General features: G+C 45.5%; 1 protein-coding gene across 1 annotated transcript; it reads right to left on the bottom strand.

Moving 5' to 3' along the window:
* Window positions 1–738: 738 nt before the first annotated feature.
* Window positions 739–15,113, bottom strand: c16h3orf70 (chromosome 16 C3orf70 homolog). The gene is made up of 2 exons (XM_035534754.1): window positions 14,444–15,113; window positions 739–3,694 (listed from the first exon to the last, which is right to left on the bottom strand). Exons 1-2 carry the CDS (start codon window positions 14,616–14,618, stop codon window positions 3,069–3,071), a joined length of 801 nt encoding a protein of 266 aa, XP_035390647.1. The 5' UTR covers window positions 14,619–15,113; the 3' UTR covers window positions 739–3,068.
* Window positions 15,114–16,906: the final 1,793 nt, after the last annotated feature.

Here is a 16,906-nt window from a genome sequence, read left to right as displayed (position 1 = left end):
CTTAAGTTGTTTAAGGAGGCAAATAAGAGGACTGATCCTAGGTCAGTGTTTAAAAGAACCTTCTGCAGGGCGGCAGATCTTTCAGTGTAATGGCCCCAAAACTAAGGAACACGTGACCATGATCTCTCCCTCTCTGCTATTAACGTTCCTGCTTTCAAGATGAACTTAATATTTACATTTTTTCCTTGACATTTTCATCACCTTCATCCTGTAAACAGTAGAGGTTTTTTTTCGCCTCTCAGATAATTACAGATAATAGTCTTATTACACATATATCTGTCACAGATCACAGAGTCGTATGCGTCTTATTACACATATATCTGTCACAGATCACAGAGTCGTATGGGTCTTATTACACATATATCTGTCACAGGTCACAACCACCATTTTAGCAGGGTATTCCTATGGTGCCATGTTATAGTTTAAAATGATGCATGTGTCTCTTCATGTGTACAACCTTCCATAGCACGTCCAATAATACCCTACTCGCATGTGTTTGGTAGTCACTCTGGGACCTTTCGTGCTTGTGTTCATGGGTGATTTAATACCCACTGGACTCGATGGACTGTGTGTTGTTCTAATAATGAAGTCATGAATAATGAATTTCGTGAAGACAGCGGCGCTTTCCACTGCAGGCTTCTTTTTCATTGGTTGGCTTCTCTGTGCCATGCGGCCATGTCTGTTCAAGGGTCCGTCTGCATGTCTGTTGACTGGGATAAGTGATCATTTCACACAGGCTGTTAATTAAACGGGTAACTTTTATTATGGTGGGGAATCACCAAGAAATCTCCCTGCTGAGTCATCTGTTAGCCTCTTATGAATTAAGCCTTACCGGACTTGGCTTGTAACTGTAATTTATTACAAAATAAGGGACACAAGCACCTCTCTTTTTTTGGATTTATAAGAAAAATAAGAGATAAGTTAACAATAATATAAGAAAAAAAAAAGAGGGGAATATTTAAATGTGCAATAAACATTTTTGTATCTACAGTGTATTTTTTTATAGCTACAGTTTATTCCCTGATATGAAACTGCAGACAGACAAAGAAACCCATTCATTCCTACAACAGTGAGAGGGGTAATCATACAAATAACTGTGTGTGGGGTTCCTCTGGGATGCATTAAAGGTCCGTTTGTGGACCTTTAAAGTGGACGTTTCTGTTCAGGCAGTGAGAACAATCTGTGCTTATAGACTAGTAGAGTCGTGCAGCTGGGAGGCTATAGTTACAGACTTGAGCTATCATCAGAGATGGACACCAGTGAACTGTCAACACAACTCTTCGTAGTTTTAGTAACCAGTCCTGCATGCCTGGTACAAATGATCCATGAGTCTCTTTCTTAATGCTGTAAGTAATTCTGTCTCATGACTGTCAGAATCTCATTTGAATACAATTATAATCCCTTTTAATACATGTTGGAGATTTATGAGTCCAACATGAAAATTCTATGTAGTCTTATCTCATTAAAAAAAAGCTCTGTCCCCCCCCACCCCCATCAGCAGTGAAAAAGACGGATGGTTCACTTTGCCCTGGGCATCTTTTCAAGCTCATTTATGTCTTACAATAATGGCCAAATCCTCACTGTTTACATCACACTGTAGCAGTTACATGCACTTACAGTAATAATCAGTGGTTGGTGTTGGCTTGGCTAAACAGTTGTGTTCTTTTGACTCATAGCTCTGGGGCAAGCAGGCTATGCTTGTAGGTTTTCTGGCCTGCCAGGTTTCAAGTATGAGCACTCTTAAAAAGTCTCACGAACCATGACGCATCGAACCCACCGCTGAAGATCCAGTACAGCATGCTTCAGCACGTCCATCCGTGGACTGTAGAGTGGAGTGTGCTCAGGTTGTTCATGTGCTTACATCATGTGTCATTGGTTATTAAATGCGTTGTGAGGCCTTTCGTCAGGAGCGAAGGATTAATTGAAGAAAGTTGGGGTCCTTTTTCTAAGGTCCTTGTGGAAATAACTGCTCTTTTTCGAGCTAAAGCTTGAATTAGGTCCCAAAGAGCTCACTGGTGTACTCCTGTTCTCCTGGGTTTTTTTTTTTTTTTTATAAATGACTGTGGCATAGTAACACCCAAACTCCTACGCAGATGGTTCCAAAGTATTCCCACTCCATGCGTGTGAGGAGAGAAGAAGCCCTTGATCCGCTGTAGGTTCTGGGAACCTACGGTACAGATCTCAATCACCAAACGATTGTCAGAAGCTTGCAGATATTCTTCTCGTTAGGGGATGGGGTGGGGCATCACTTCCTGAAATCTTCATGCCTGTGCACTATTCAGTTAAGGAGTTGTTGGAAGATGATCCCTACCCCCACCCCCCCATTTTTGTAGGGATTTGTTCCAGCGCGGCCTCTGCTTCACCACCGGAGCGTGAGTGCGGTTCTGGAGGGAGGGTGCTGGGGGTGTCGATGGGACGGAGACACCCCGGGGCGCGGAGATACCGCGCCCCTCTCTCCTCACACCATCTCGTTACAATCGTCTGCACTCACGCATCAGTCAGAGTTCAACTGGATCCTGCTTACAGGGAACTGGGGAGCCTCTCACGCCGTCTGCCCTTCTCACGTACAACAGAAGAGGAGAAGTGGCACATTATACTCTCCTCATGACCTCAAAGCTTTCGTTTCCGATTTATTTAACACACCACTTTTGTCAGAAGAATGCACCTGTACTCGGATCATTTTTGTTTACAGAGCAGGTGTATCTGTCAAAGAATTCTTTGGAACCATATATTCCATCTCTGAAATAACACGGCTGTACTTATGACTGTATTTGTGACTGCTATTGTGTGTAATCCGTAGCAGAGTCATCATGTGAAGGAGACGGGTGTACAGGGGATTGTGGTAAGAACTGACGCAGAGAAGGACCGGAGAGAGGGAGAGAGAGTTCTGGAAAATCATCACAGGTGTGCTAACAGATTGTGTGTGTGGAAGAGTGCATGTGTCCTTTTGTTTTTTTTTTTGGTTGAGCTCAGGTTCAGCCAACCAAGCGTCAACTCACATCCGCAGTCTAAGGACTGGGATGGCGTAGGTGCATGTTGTCTGAACCAACATCGACTATCTCGACATGTCACACCGTTGTCTCGATCTTCTCAATGATCTCCACGGTAGACTTGGACGGCGAAAGCAGACTGCATCTGTCCTGCTCCCAGAGACTCCCAGGACTGGAGTCACCATCTGTGCTCAGCTCATCCTCCTCCTCCTCTTCATCTTCATCGTGCTCGCACGAGTCTTCTTCGCACGACTCCGTGCAGTGGAGCCCCAACGCGTTGATCCCGGAGTCCTCTGAGCTGGAGGGCGATGAGCAGTGGTCCATTTTCGGACCTTTTGGACTTTGCTCGTCTGAAGCTTCCCCCACCTGGGCCTCCTGCTTGTGGGCGGGCCGTGGGGGCGGCTGGGGAGGCGGGGCCATCGGCGGCTGGGGCGGGCCGGGCGTCGCCGGCATTGGCCGCTGGACGTAGCACATCTTCCCGTTGATCCGTTTCACTATGTAGTCATCGACGAAGAGGTCGGCAATCACACAGAACTTGGGCGACTCTGGGCAGGGCGGTGCTTTGAATTTGGGGGCGGTCCCAAGGAGGCGCTCCGTCAGGGAGATTGACAGGTTCATCGTGTGGACGTGGTCGGAAGGCTTGGGAGGAACTGCAGTGCTTGGAAGCTGACAGACATTGGTCATAGGCTGGTAGACATATTTACCTACAGAGAATGAGGAAGAGAGAACAGGAGTTAAGAGTACTACAAGTGGAGAAAATACATCCCAATACAAATAAGCTGTTACTCATTGGCTTTAGTAATAATGATTTTATTTTTATCTTCATAACCGCAAAACATCGCAGGATACTTTAAACCGTATAAGAACAAGACAGCAGGTGATAAGGACGAGAACGGAGGACAGAACAGCGGCAGCGGAAGAGATGTGAACCTAGATGGTGAAGTTAAGAACACTGCTCGTAAGTGGCAAAACGTAAACACAGAAATAACTTGAATTGATTTGAGGAACAACGTCTGTCTTGGACAGGAAGTGAGCAGAGATGATTACAACCCTAAGATAAATCATAAGAGCAGTGGTGATTTTAAAAAGCTGTAATGGTACTGGCCTCAAAACCATTGACAGGAAACGCAAGCGAACCTGAACGCTAAACTCACATGCAATTAAATCTGTTAAAACAAATTAAAATGACAAACTACTGCAAAACAATTGATACAGACTATGAGGCTATGCAAAACATTTTGAACATTTGAGCATTTCACACGATTCATTTTGCTAAATTGTTTTCAATCATGTATGAGTACGTGATTGAGCTAAATGGAGCAGTGTATGAGACAGGGAAAGAACTAATGGATCAGTGTATGAGACAGGGAGAGAACTAAATGGAGCAGTGTATGAGACAGGGAGATAACTAATGGAGCAGTATATGAGACAGATGGAGACCTAAATGGATCAGTGTATGAGACAGGGAGAGAACTAATGGAGCAGTGTATGAGACAGGGAGAGACCTAAATGGAGCAGTGTATGAGACAGGGAGAGAACTAATGGAGCAGTGTATGAGACAGGGAGAGAACTAATGGAGCAGTGTATGAGACAGATAGAGACCTAAATGGAGCAGTGTATGAGACAGGGAGAGAACTAATGGAGCAGTGTATGAGACAGGGAGAGACCTAAATGGAGCAGTGTATGAGACAGGGAGAGAACTAATGGAGCAGTGTATGAGACAGGGAGAGACCTAAATGGAGCAGTGTATGAGACAGGGAGAGAACTAATGGAGCAGTGTATGAGACAGGGAGAGACCTAAATGGAGCAGTGTATGAGACAGGGAAATAACTAATGGAGCAGTGTATGAGACAGATGGAGACCTAAATGGAGCAGTGTATGAGTGAATGAGCTAAATTAAAATAAATAAATTATTGAAGTGTATTTTCCTTCCACTCTACGAATAAGAACAGACCACAGGTAGGAAAAGTGCGTCAGTAAAATGGTCTGGTCTCTTACACCTTCGCCACACACAGGCCACATGCACCTCTCATTCATCTGCAGACCTCTATGATGACAGTCTCAGAATGTGCCCATCCTGTAGTGAACGGTCCCAGCCGTGTGCTGGTGCCCTGCATTAACACCGCGCACACATAGCACTGGCAGTACCTTTAGTACTTTATTGACCCCTTAGCTTTTGGGGCATGATACTGCGGTGCCGCAGTCTAGGCTGGGTGTGTTTTGATGGAGGTGGTTGACAGCAGGTTACCAGTTGATCTAGCTGTTGCTCATTTTTCACTGTCAACATGATATGAATCACCAAGTACGCATAAACTGACACAGACACACATTATAAATGATCCATAGATTAACACATGCTCTCTCTCTCTCTCTCTCACACACACACACACACACACACACACACACACACACACACACACACACACACACGCACTTGCACCATGTGATGATTAGACAGCTAAGATCATCACTCAGCCAGGACAACATGGCAGTCGAGCCCTGGCCTCATTACTGGCCCTGATGTTGTAACTGTTGTTGCTTTCAGCTCCATCTCCGCCCGTTCACGTCTGCGGTTGTAGCCCAGCTTACTGATATGTCCCCGAGCCTCTGCCTATACCCTGGACAAAATCTACCCGAACCGTTCAAACCCAGCCAGCAACGCTGAGGAGCTTGCTAGTGGAGTGTGGGTAGGATCTGAGGGCTTCTCAATAGTTTTCATACACTGTTCACTGCATTAGCTCTTCTGAGGTGAAGTACTGTTCTGGGGTCAGTGTGAGAAGAGCGAGTCCTAGTGCACCCTACAAGGATCTGCCAACAAGAGCCCTCAAAAGCCCTTTTTGTCAACACAGCACATCATTTTGTATACAGTGGGGGTACTTTTGAGTCCTCTGGGGCTTACACGCTCTCTGCAGTTATGTGATGCACGCCCCGAGGGTTTGCTTCGTTTCAGGTGGAATGAGAAGAAATTGAGAGGGTTTTCGTGCATGAGGCATTTATCTAAATGACAACAGCTTTTGCATAATTATGGGGCTCGCAATATGGCTGTACTTTGCTAAATCAAAACGCGAGATTTAAGAGGTCTGTTTGTCTTTAATACGTTTCAATCTCAGGCGATCACGGAACTAATCCTCAGACAGTGTCGTATTTCTGTCTGTTCTTCGGACTGTTCCTTTGGCTTTGTGAATTCTGTCCTACAGTGGAGAAGACCCTTCAGTGCTGTCAGTCTGACAGGTGCTGTTCCTGATGGCGAAAATGTATTTCTATATATCTGTGGTCTATTTTTACAGCATCCTTCCTTCCCCGAGGAGAAGGGTGCGAACAGGCTAGTGTTTCTATTTGATTAACGTAAGCTGTGAAAAGTACTGAGCAGATTCACGAGGCATTTGTCTCCTTTGACAAAGGAAAGACCTGGGGGGGGGATTGGGGGGGGGGGAGTGAGAGAGAGGGAGAAAGAGAGGGAGAGAGAGAGAGAAAGAGAGGGAGAGAGAGAGAGAGAGAGAGAGACCCATGCTAATATGATTCCCTTCGAAATATCCCTGAGATTATGTGAATGTGTTCCATAAACCGTGCTTTATTAGCTTACTGAGGAGTTATCCCAGAGCTTTGAAGAGACTCAGCATCTTCTAGTAGCTGTGGAGGATAAACTGCTCCATCACGTTGGCTCTTCTCAACCACAGAAAATGTCTTTTTTTAAGATTAAAAAAAAGATTCCATTTAAGAAACTGGCACATTTTAGCTTTGCAACAACAAATTTCACACTCTACGAAGGTTGTTTGGACACACATACCGCGTATAAAAACCTCTTTTAGAAGTAGATGTGACATTGTACACTGTACTAACCCTGTGTATTTACATGGAAGTATCAGTTTCAACCCTCCTTGTGTCTGGAAGAGGCTGAGAATATCCCAATTCCTCACTGGTAGTGGAACAGGGGGCTTTAGCGAATACTAAATGCTGTCCACCGTCTCTGATGGGACCCCTTACTGGGAACTTAAAGAAAAGGTTTCTATCACTCCTATCTCCTATAAGTCCTGTACAGCTGATTTATCTGTCCATCATCTAAAAAATGCTGAAAATTCGATCTTTGTTTTGCACAAGATAATGATGAAAGAAACTGAAATGACCCAACACAGGTCCAAGATGTGTGCATTATGAATATGTGAATATCATATTATGGTTGAATTTGTTTGATACGTCTGGGTTTCTCTAGTGGAATAGTACCATGAGATTTACAATGCTGAGATCTCAAAGTCCAATAGTGTCTTAACATGATTAATGTACACTACCCTTCTGCATCCTTAAAAGAAGTGTCTAGTTCAGATTCAGAAAATCCTGCAGAGTTTTGTTCCAAAAGCCCAGCTATGCTAATTAGCTGTGTGCTGAGTACTCCAGCACTGTTGCTGAAGACGAAAGGTAAACGAGAGGTGAAAGGTCAAATCTGAACTCAGCGTACAGAACTGGAATGGTGCAAACGGTGCTGAGAAAACACCAAAAAAATAAAGGTGACGCTATTGACACTGGGGCCATGTGCGTGTCTGCATTTGTGTGTGTTGTGTGCAGAGTGTACACTCCGGTACATGTCCACATTGTCTGGGTGTGCCATGGGGAACATGGGAAACCCTAAAATCGGCACACTTCCTGTAGCCTTTCCACAAGCAAGCACAGCCGGACTGAACGAGCCCAAGCCTTACATGCTCGATCACCATGACTACGGAATGCAAACTGTTAGAAGTCTGCGTCGAAATCATGGATGTGGGGCGGTGGCGCTAAGACCTCTAAGGAGTACTGTGAACAGACATAGTATGGCTAGAGCAGAAGTAATGCCACTTGCTTCAGTGTTACATCTACTCTACAAAGTCTAACTCTGTCTGAATGGTGGGAAATTGAATGCAGTGCTGCACCAAAAAGGAACCACTTTGAATCAGATAAAGCAGCAGCTGTTCCAGTTTTTTAAGGGGGAGAAAATTTGAAGGGAAGTTCTCGGTGGATGTTAAATGCGTTGGACAGCCAAGTACTTAAAACACTGTACAGGAAGTGATGTTTTAAAGCATTATATTCGGGACTGGAAATCAGGGCTGAACCTTTTTATAGTTCCTGAGAAATATGACTGGACAAAGATTAATAACCACATCATATTAAGGGTTTTTAACGTAATCACAATTGCAAAAGAATTCCAACAGAAATCACTGATGTAATATTTTTTGTCTAAATTGTGCCCTGCTAGAAATGTGTCTCACCTGGTTAGCAGCTGTTTGCCTTCCACATCCCACCTCAAAGCCCCTGGCAGAGAAGCTCCAGGAGGCTGTCAGTGGGTGGGCCAGCCGGCTTAAAGAAGGTCTAAGCTGGATTTAACAGTCCTGCTCAACAGCATTTCCTGTTGACCCCTTCCAGGGCATTAGCTTGGTGAGACAAAATGATTTCATACTGGATTATAACAGCAGAACGGGGATTACGGCCGAAGATGCAAGAATAAACAAACCGGAGAAGCCAGTTGCCAGATTAATCCCGCGCTATACTTTACGCCCTCCTCGCGATTTCTGTGGGTGCTGCCGTCGATGATGGTCATCGCGTGCAGATAGAACTGTTCAGAGTCACTGTTTTTGCTGAGTTTTCGATCTGATTCCTCTGGAGTTCCCCACTGCAGGTTTGAGATAATAACCACATGAGGGACTGGGAGGGAAAACTGAAGTGAAAATGTCTCTCTGTCTGCTGCCCATGTGATGGACTGTTTGATAAGAGGAGTGGAGCTGTGCACAAGGCCACCGGTGTGTTGCCTTCCATTCCAATTCCTCCCCTTCTCTCTCTCCCTCTCACACACGTATGTTCCACGCAGGGTTACGTGCACGTGGGGCTGGATCTGCTGTCGGTTTCGGGCGACCGTGGACGAGAACCGATGAGAGGTCCATCATTGATTATTTCTCAGCATTAGGCAGGTCACATAAGACTGACATCACTCCACATCACCCAGGTACACACGCCTCCACCGAGGCGTTACCAGGATGTGTGTGTCGGTGTGAAAACCCTTTCCTCCATCTGGGAGTCGTCTGCATCAGTAATTGGAACTAAAATACTGACGGCTCAGAGCGAGCCAATGAGTCGTCAAATCAGTGGCTAATCTGTTAGTCCCCCTACCGCTTTCACTGATATGCTAATTGTAGTCACAGAGAACTCTTAACAAGCTAATTGCATTGCTTATCTAAGTAAGTTTGATGTTAAACTTCCAGCTTCAGGCTCATGATCATGCCTGCTCATCCAGTCACACACACACACACACACACACCCACACACACACAAAACCTCGCAAACTGCTCTCGCAGAAAAAAACCCACTACTGCCAAAACACAGTGGTAAAACATATTACAGAGCTCTACTAGTTATGCCAATGGAGATGTATGCAGTATGTCCCTAATAAAGACCGATGTGGGGGGCTGTTCAAAGAGCCGTGACTACCACTAGATAGGACAATCTGTCCACATGGTCATGTGACCTTGGAGGCAAAGGAATATGGGATCTAAAGATATATAGATGTTTCAAAATGTATCACCACCAAGAATTATTATTGCAGCGACTAAGGTGACCTTTCTCTAACTTTCTTTAAATCACTTTCATTCAGGCTTGCCCATCCCCAGTTCTGGAGATCTACCCTCCATGCAGTGTCTCATTCCAACCAAAATTTAATGCACTAGATCCAGTTAATCAAGTCCTTTAGCGGCATTTGAATATGTGATCCAGGTGTCTGGGAATTCATCTCCATACGCCCCTGAATTAGTGTGACCCTGCTCGCTGGAATCAAAAGAATTCTGATGACAAGCACCAAAAAATTAAGGATGTGTCTCTTCTAATCAATAAAAGCCCTACCAGACCTGACAGGCCGTGTCTTTCACACTCGGGCCTGACGTACGAACAGAGCCGTTGGCGGAAAGGGAATGTCAAGCAAGGATACAACTCATTCAAATCAGACTCTGCCGGCCCTGAGTTATGACAGGCTTTTAAAGTGACAGCGGATCCGAGCATTTGAGCTCGGAAATGATCAGGTTTCCACACACAAGGTCGCCGAGGGACCTTATAGTTGCATAAAAGGCAACCTATAGCACAGCCAACTTGTCACTGCCTTCAAAGCGGCCAGGGAGAACCCGGCGGAGTCCGGGGGAGGAATGTACTGTACTGGAATATTTCTGCACCAAAAAAGGGCAAATCCTGCTTCTTTCCCTCTGGGAAGTAAACAAGGGTTTCCATGGAGGACAGTGCTGTGAATATTCATATAAAAGCAAACAGTCAAAGACAAGTAACAAATGGTGGAGAGGGAGGGAGGGAGAGAGAGAGGAGACAAACGAGTCTGGATTCTCCTGGGGCTACAGAAACCTCCTCTGTAGAATAACTCATAAAGGCGCCTCCTGAATTAAAAACCCTATCAGTATTAATTTATTCAGTTCTACTATCATGTGTGTGCGTGTGCGTCACGTACACACGTCTGCTTAATCGAGTGTTTGTGCAGGACCTCTATTAGGAGTATTTCAATTCTGAGTTATCAACTGAAAGTAGAGCGTTCGGCGTCCTACACAGATGTATGATGTGCTTTATACACACCCGGACACTCTTCAGGAAGCCTGCGTGCTTAGAGAAGGGACACACCCTTCTGTTGTCTCCGTTTCCCTTCTCCCGTCCCATCAATATCGCCACTGTTCTCAGATACTGCTTTGATTTCGGAGACTCCCAGAATGCTCGGCTGCTGTTACTCTGTTCTATTTCCATTTGGAATCAGGAGGGGGGGAAAAAAAATCTATATCTCCATACAGCTGTTGAAAAGTGGGGCAAATGTGAGCGAAGCTAATCAGGTAGAAGCTTCTCGCTGGCTTCTGAAAGAGAAGCTAGCTCGTTTCATACACCAGAGGTGGAATTAGTACTTGTCATGTTTACAATGTGCTGACAACATAGCTGCTGTAAACATCCTCTCGACGATACGAGGGGGGGGGGGGGGATGACTTAATAAACGTAGCTTTAATTTAACGACTTAATGACCAAGCTTCTGATAAAGACTAATAAAGTCTTTCTTGACACTGGAACAGTGCCCCAGTGCATCCTTAACCTGCTAGCACATGGAAAGAAAAGCCAGGTGCTGGTTGCTGTTGTGGGCGACTTCTAGCTTTGCTGCACACAGACAGCCTCTCTTGCTGAAGTATAGAGCAGCTACAGGCCTAGCCTTTAGACAGGGGGGGGGGGGTTGCGCTGACCTATGGCAAGAGGAAGCAGGAAAGAGGAAGAAGGCCCAGTGTGACTTTGAGCGACTGGCACAACTGTCAACTTCCGGCCATTTACCAGGCCATCAGACTAAAATGGCTGCTCACTTTTCTTCGAGCTTTTTTAAAAATGATGCCACAAGCAGAAATTGTTCAAACTGGATGAGATATTAAAGAGAATGAATGCAGCTTAATGGCAGTGTGGGTGTGGAACGTCACAGAGTGATGTGGAGTCTTGAGTGAATGTGTTCGCGCCTCTATTTCCCCCAATGGACCCAGGTGACTACAGAGGGTTTTTGCTTATTCCAGCACTTAAAAGACATCAATGTCCACGAACCAACCACCTTAATCGCTGCTTCCCAGACATGTGTGGTTCACTGTGTAATTATCAACCTTTCATGAGCTGAGTCAGGCATGCTGGACCCAGAAAAAACATAAACGTGTGCAGAAAATGACATCTTCTGCTTTGGGATTGGAAACTGCTAGAATAATTACTCATGTGACAAGACACACGGTCACAGGAGCGCGCCTCGTGCAGAGGAGACTTCCACATGGGACCAGCAGGAGGGAGCTGATGCGCTGAACTCGTCACCAAGAGAAACCGTCCAGCTCAGCAGACATAGAGAGAGAGAGAGAGAGAGAGAGAGAGAGAGAGAGAGAGAGAGAGAGAGAGAGAGAGAGAGAGAGAGAGAGAGAGAGAGAGAGAGAGAGAGAGAGAGAGAGAGAGAGCGAGTGTTTTTCTAGGACTTCTGTACCATGGCGGTACATTGGTAAGGCATGGCATGGTAAAAGAGGCTGGATGACATGTTTGAGGTACTGCTCTATGCTGGAATGTCCTAAAGCCTCCATTTCAGAAACGCCGCAACTCCTCGTCAGAACAACACTGACGGCGATAACGATGCAGAGTGAGCCACTTTCTTTTTAAAAAACTTCTTTCCCCTTTTTTGCTAGCCCAGAAGATGAAGCCTCACCCCACAACACGTCCGTGCTTACGTAGCCCGCTCTGGCATTTGTCCGTCACACACACTCATGCGTTTGGAGATACGGTTACCTCCCCAAGGAGGAGGCTGGAATTCGAGGAATCCGTGTCTCCTCTCCTAGTCACATGATCCCAGTTCCCATCGGCGATGGCTGCTGTTTAACAGAGGCCTCTGTTGTTTATACAGGCAGGCTCGCTCCGATGCTGTCCCTCGGCCATGTCACTCCGGGTGAGATCAGATTTCAGTCCAAAATGGCTTCCTATTTGACATATGGTTCACTACATGGGTAACATATAGTCTTGTTCACTAGCACTCAGACCCAAGCTAGAGAACACACACACTGGTGTTTTCCCTGCTCTGTACACCTGACTAACTTCATAGTAATTATCTGATAACTTCAGTCAGCTGTCAGGAGGAGCAGGAAAACACAGAAGCATCCAGAACACTGACTACCTAGAGAGGGGATTCATAACTACTGGCTGTGGCCGTAAAAGCACTTAGCTCGCGTCTGAGTGCATTAAGTGTGCGGGGAGCTGCAGTATTTGAGATTTGGCCTGGGTCACTTTAGTACCGTGCAGTGCAAGTGAGCCTTAATTCCCATCTGGTTGTAAATTCCATATATATATAAAAACCTCTGATGTGTAAAGTTCAGCTCCATGTGATCTGTATGTTTATGTTTCTCTCAAAGCCTTAATAAACGGACACTGTGGCACCAGAACAATTCAGTTGCAACAACAGAACAACAAACATATTGAATCATGAAAAGGTATGTTTACCATAATCTTTGCTCAAAATTATTGGCTATCGTTCCTGCCTGAATCTTACCCGCAATGTTAAATCAGCCTTTAATCCTCAGTATTACATATTTATAACAGACTTTATATTAGACTCCTTTAACTGGCTCTGGATGTATATATTGTATTGGTATATATGCAGATATATGCACACCTATTGGCTAGGTTTATTAACCGTAGGTTTATTTTTAGTTTTAGTTTGGGGACAGGAATTTAGCTAATCTTGATTTAAGTCATCTTGATTCAGGGTCTGTTCTTAATGTTCCACGCAAGAAGAATTCTTCCTCTATTGGCAGATCTAGGTATGCCAGTTTGTCCTACTACCTACTAATTACAGCTAGGCTAGGAAGCTCTGCAGTTAGAGCATGTGAAAGCATTATTGATTTTGTTGGGTTTAATTAGTATCTGCTTTTCTTAAATTCAGTCTCTGTTGGTTAGAGGAGAAACAGTTAACAATAACGCCATCCAATATGGAATTCCCAGAATTACAAACAATGTATTAGTTCACAAACTACTTTTAATGCAAGAGAAATAATTTTAGCCCTTGCAAAATAAAACTGTACTTGGTGGGTTTTAATGAGTTGAGTAAGTAGAGACAGAACACAGCCGAGGTGATTAATAATTTGGTTGAGTATTTTATGCAATATCTTATAATACATCTCTTAAATAATTACGAGGGATTCTTTTTCAAACAAGACCCAAGACTAGTCAGCTAGAAGGCCAATGGGTTTTTGCTCGGTTAAGCGCTTGTTCCGCCTTCGTTGTTAGGTCATAAATTAGTTTATATCCTAATCATTTTGCCGTGACTACATAACGCCTGTCGTAACCGGCCGTTACACTAATGCAATCTGATTTAACCACCACGCCTAAATGAAGAAGGTTTATTAAGTTTACACGACTGGGGGAATAATGCTCTTGTCTCACCGTCGACCCTGTAGACTTTTTCGACTATGTTGAGAAATAAACTGACAATAACCGCCCAGCGCCACACGATCTCAACGCCCGATTGTTTCGGGGAGCTCGGAAAACCCAGCCAAACAGGCGAGAGAATTTTACAAGCAACGCAAATGATGTTCGTTGTTTTGTTTGTGGAAAACAACGGTTTTGCGACTTTGTAATTTCGGCGGAAATATACGTTTTTTCCCCCCTTACTTTTCAGCTGAAAATCACACTGAGTGACATAGGCTAGTGGTCTGTCGTATTCTTGGAAGAACGCATTTGATCTTGCTCTGTAGTGCTATTGTGACTTGTTTTTAAGTAAATCTATAGCTGCTCAAATGTAGAAACCCAGAATTTGTTATCAGTGACATGGCCTCTGGGCTGGCGGCAGTTAGCCTCCGTGTGTGCGCCGAGGTTAGGTACCCTACGACGCACGGAGCACGGTTCCGTTATTTTCTACGTGTCCTGGCGTGTCTGAGGCTCGGAAACAACCCTGTACTCACAGTGGCACCAGCCCAGATGACAGCACCAATGCAGCTTGAAGCACTTTCCGTGACTGTGGGTTGCACATATGGACAGTCCGTCACACGGCAGAAAGTCCGGTCGCCCCGCACAGCTTTTCGCCAGCGCCTGCGCCTCGTCCAACTTCTCGCTCTTCGGTCCGCCCGACGCAGCCATCGCGCACACCCCCGGGATCAGACGGACTCCAAAGACCACATCGGGTCCGAGGCGGACTGGCGGGGGAGAGGAAAAGCTCCTACCAGTGCGTTCTGAATATGGTCGGCGTCGGCTGGTATTCGCGTACACAATAAGCGGACGCGAGTGAAAATGTAACGCTGGAGAATTCAGCGTTTAAAATTCCTGCGCGGGGCTCGTAAACACATCCCCCGGGCTCTATCGCCTCTCTAAAAACGAATTAACCAAATTCACGCAGGGCCTGTGAACCCCCTCTCGGTCCTTCACCAGCCGCTTGGAGTCCTCTCAGGAAAATGATGGCTCCTGACGTCCTGCCCTGTTCAGCTGCGCGCTTTCTCTTTCCTTCTCCGCCTTTCGTCGCCTCCCCCTCTCTCCTCAACTTTCTTTCTCTTTCGAGTCGGACTGGCGGTCATACGGTCCGGCTACTCTCCACGTAGACCATTATAATCCCCACATCTGATTTACTCACACTCTCACACTCTCTCTCTCTCTCTCTCTCTCTCTCTCTCTCTCTCTCTCTCTCTCTCTCTCTCTCTCTCTCTCTCTCTCTCTCTCTCTCTCTCTCTCTCTCTCTCTCTCTCTCGTGGATCGGATGGAAATTCTCACATCCCTCGCGCCCTCCACTCTCGTAAATTGTAGGGTGGTGCGGGCGCATAACGTTTACCTTGCATAATGACATTAAACAGGTTTTAAACAAAATTAAACGATGAACGTAGTTACAAATACTTGCTTAAGCAGCAATTTGTTTTGTCAGTCACATCCACTCCAATAATTACGTCAAAAACAACAACAAAACTGTTATTGTTCTATAGAAAAGCGTGGCTTGGGAGAACCGTAGGGCACAGTAATGGTGTTCCTTCATTGCGTTTATTAGTTGGTTGTTAACTTTCAGTCCCACGCAGCCTCGTGGACCAAATGTCCAGTGCAGGCATCTGCGTCCCCTCCTGCTCCGCGGGCAAGTTCATGAGCAGGTCACGCCTCTCTCTCTCTCTCTCTCTCTCTCTCGCTCATGGCTTACGGACCTCCTTGGTTATGCTTTTGAAAGTCCTGCTCTCCTGTCTAGAGAAGCCGAAAACCTGTAAGGATTGCCGTGGAGCAGAGGGGGTGTTGGGCGCGTGAAACCTCAACCCCCAAGTAGTAGCCACGAGCCATCTTTCCACGGGAACGAGCGCGAAACAAACAAGCAATAATCATAAAGGGATCCACAGAGCCGTGTTTTTATCCACACGTTTTAAAAGAACAAGCCCGCAGGTTTTGGTTCAGCTGATCGCGACTAGATTAAATCTGTGTGTGTGTGTGTGTGTGCGTGCGTGCGTCTGTGTGTGTGTGTGCGTGCGTACGCGCGCGAGCGCGCGCCTTATTTTCCATGCAGCAAACCCATGACACACTGGAAGCCTTTTGCGTTGCGGCTTTCTTTTCCTGACCTGGTTCCTTTCACCGGGTTAATGTTAGTTCAAGGACGGGTCAAAAAGACAATAAGAACCTAGTAATGCAGTGTCTTGCCTTTAGAGGACAATCGCTGTCCCATTTCATAACCTCAATCATATTCAGAAAAGAAATGTCGCTATATTCTCCAGTCGGTTAAATCTAACCCCTTCATACTGATCTGAGTTTTGCCATTTCCTTCAAGTTGGTCATGGCTTAGATGTGGGCAGAGGAATGTAGAGAGATCATTGGTGTTAAAGGCCAACACACACACACACACACACACACACACACACACACACACACACATACATACATACATACATATATATATACACACAAAACAAAACACTGTGTGTATATATGGTAAACATATATATGGTAAACAAAACACCATATATATATATATATGGTGTTTTGTTTTGTGCGTCTACAGCCTCTCGTCAGCTACTCTACTGAGTTACAACAAAGTTGCATTATCTATAAGGTATGGTATATATTTATTTATGTTCATCGTAGCATATGTAGGTCATAGTCTCTCCGGGAGTGTGACTACAGAGACTGGATAGAAATATAAAATATGGCCATAGGGACTACATTTGAGGTGTGGCATGTGTATATGTGTGTGAACGAGTCAACCTGTTGTTACGGGGCAACTGATGGTCTACCCAGAGAGAGAGAGAGAGAGAGAGAGAGGAGAGAGAGAGACGAGAGGAGAGAGAGAGAGAGAGAGAGAGAGAGAGAGAGAGAGAGAGAGAGAGAGAGAGAGAGAGAGAGAGAGAGAGAGAGAGAGGGACTTAAACGAACTGTGGGTAATATTCACGACCACGATGACAGAAGCCTAG

Source organism: Electrophorus electricus, chromosome 16 (genome assembly GCF_013358815.1).
Source record: "Electrophorus electricus isolate fEleEle1 chromosome 16, fEleEle1.pri, whole genome shotgun sequence".
NCBI classification, from domain to species: domain Eukaryota; kingdom Metazoa; phylum Chordata; class Actinopteri; order Gymnotiformes; family Gymnotidae; genus Electrophorus; species Electrophorus electricus.
Note: the sequence above shows the minus strand (reverse complement) of the source record. Positions and strands in the feature narration are given on the sequence as shown.

Coding starts and splice junctions, on each gene's coding strand:
- c16h3orf70 (XM_035534754.1), bottom strand. CDS start 14,618: ATGGCTGCGTCGGGCGGACCGAAGAGCGAGAAGTTGGACGAGGCGCAG. Junction 3,695..14,443: donor TCATCTGGGCTGGTGCCACT/GTGAGTACAGGG, acceptor CATTCTCTGTAG/GTAAATATGTCTACCAGCCT.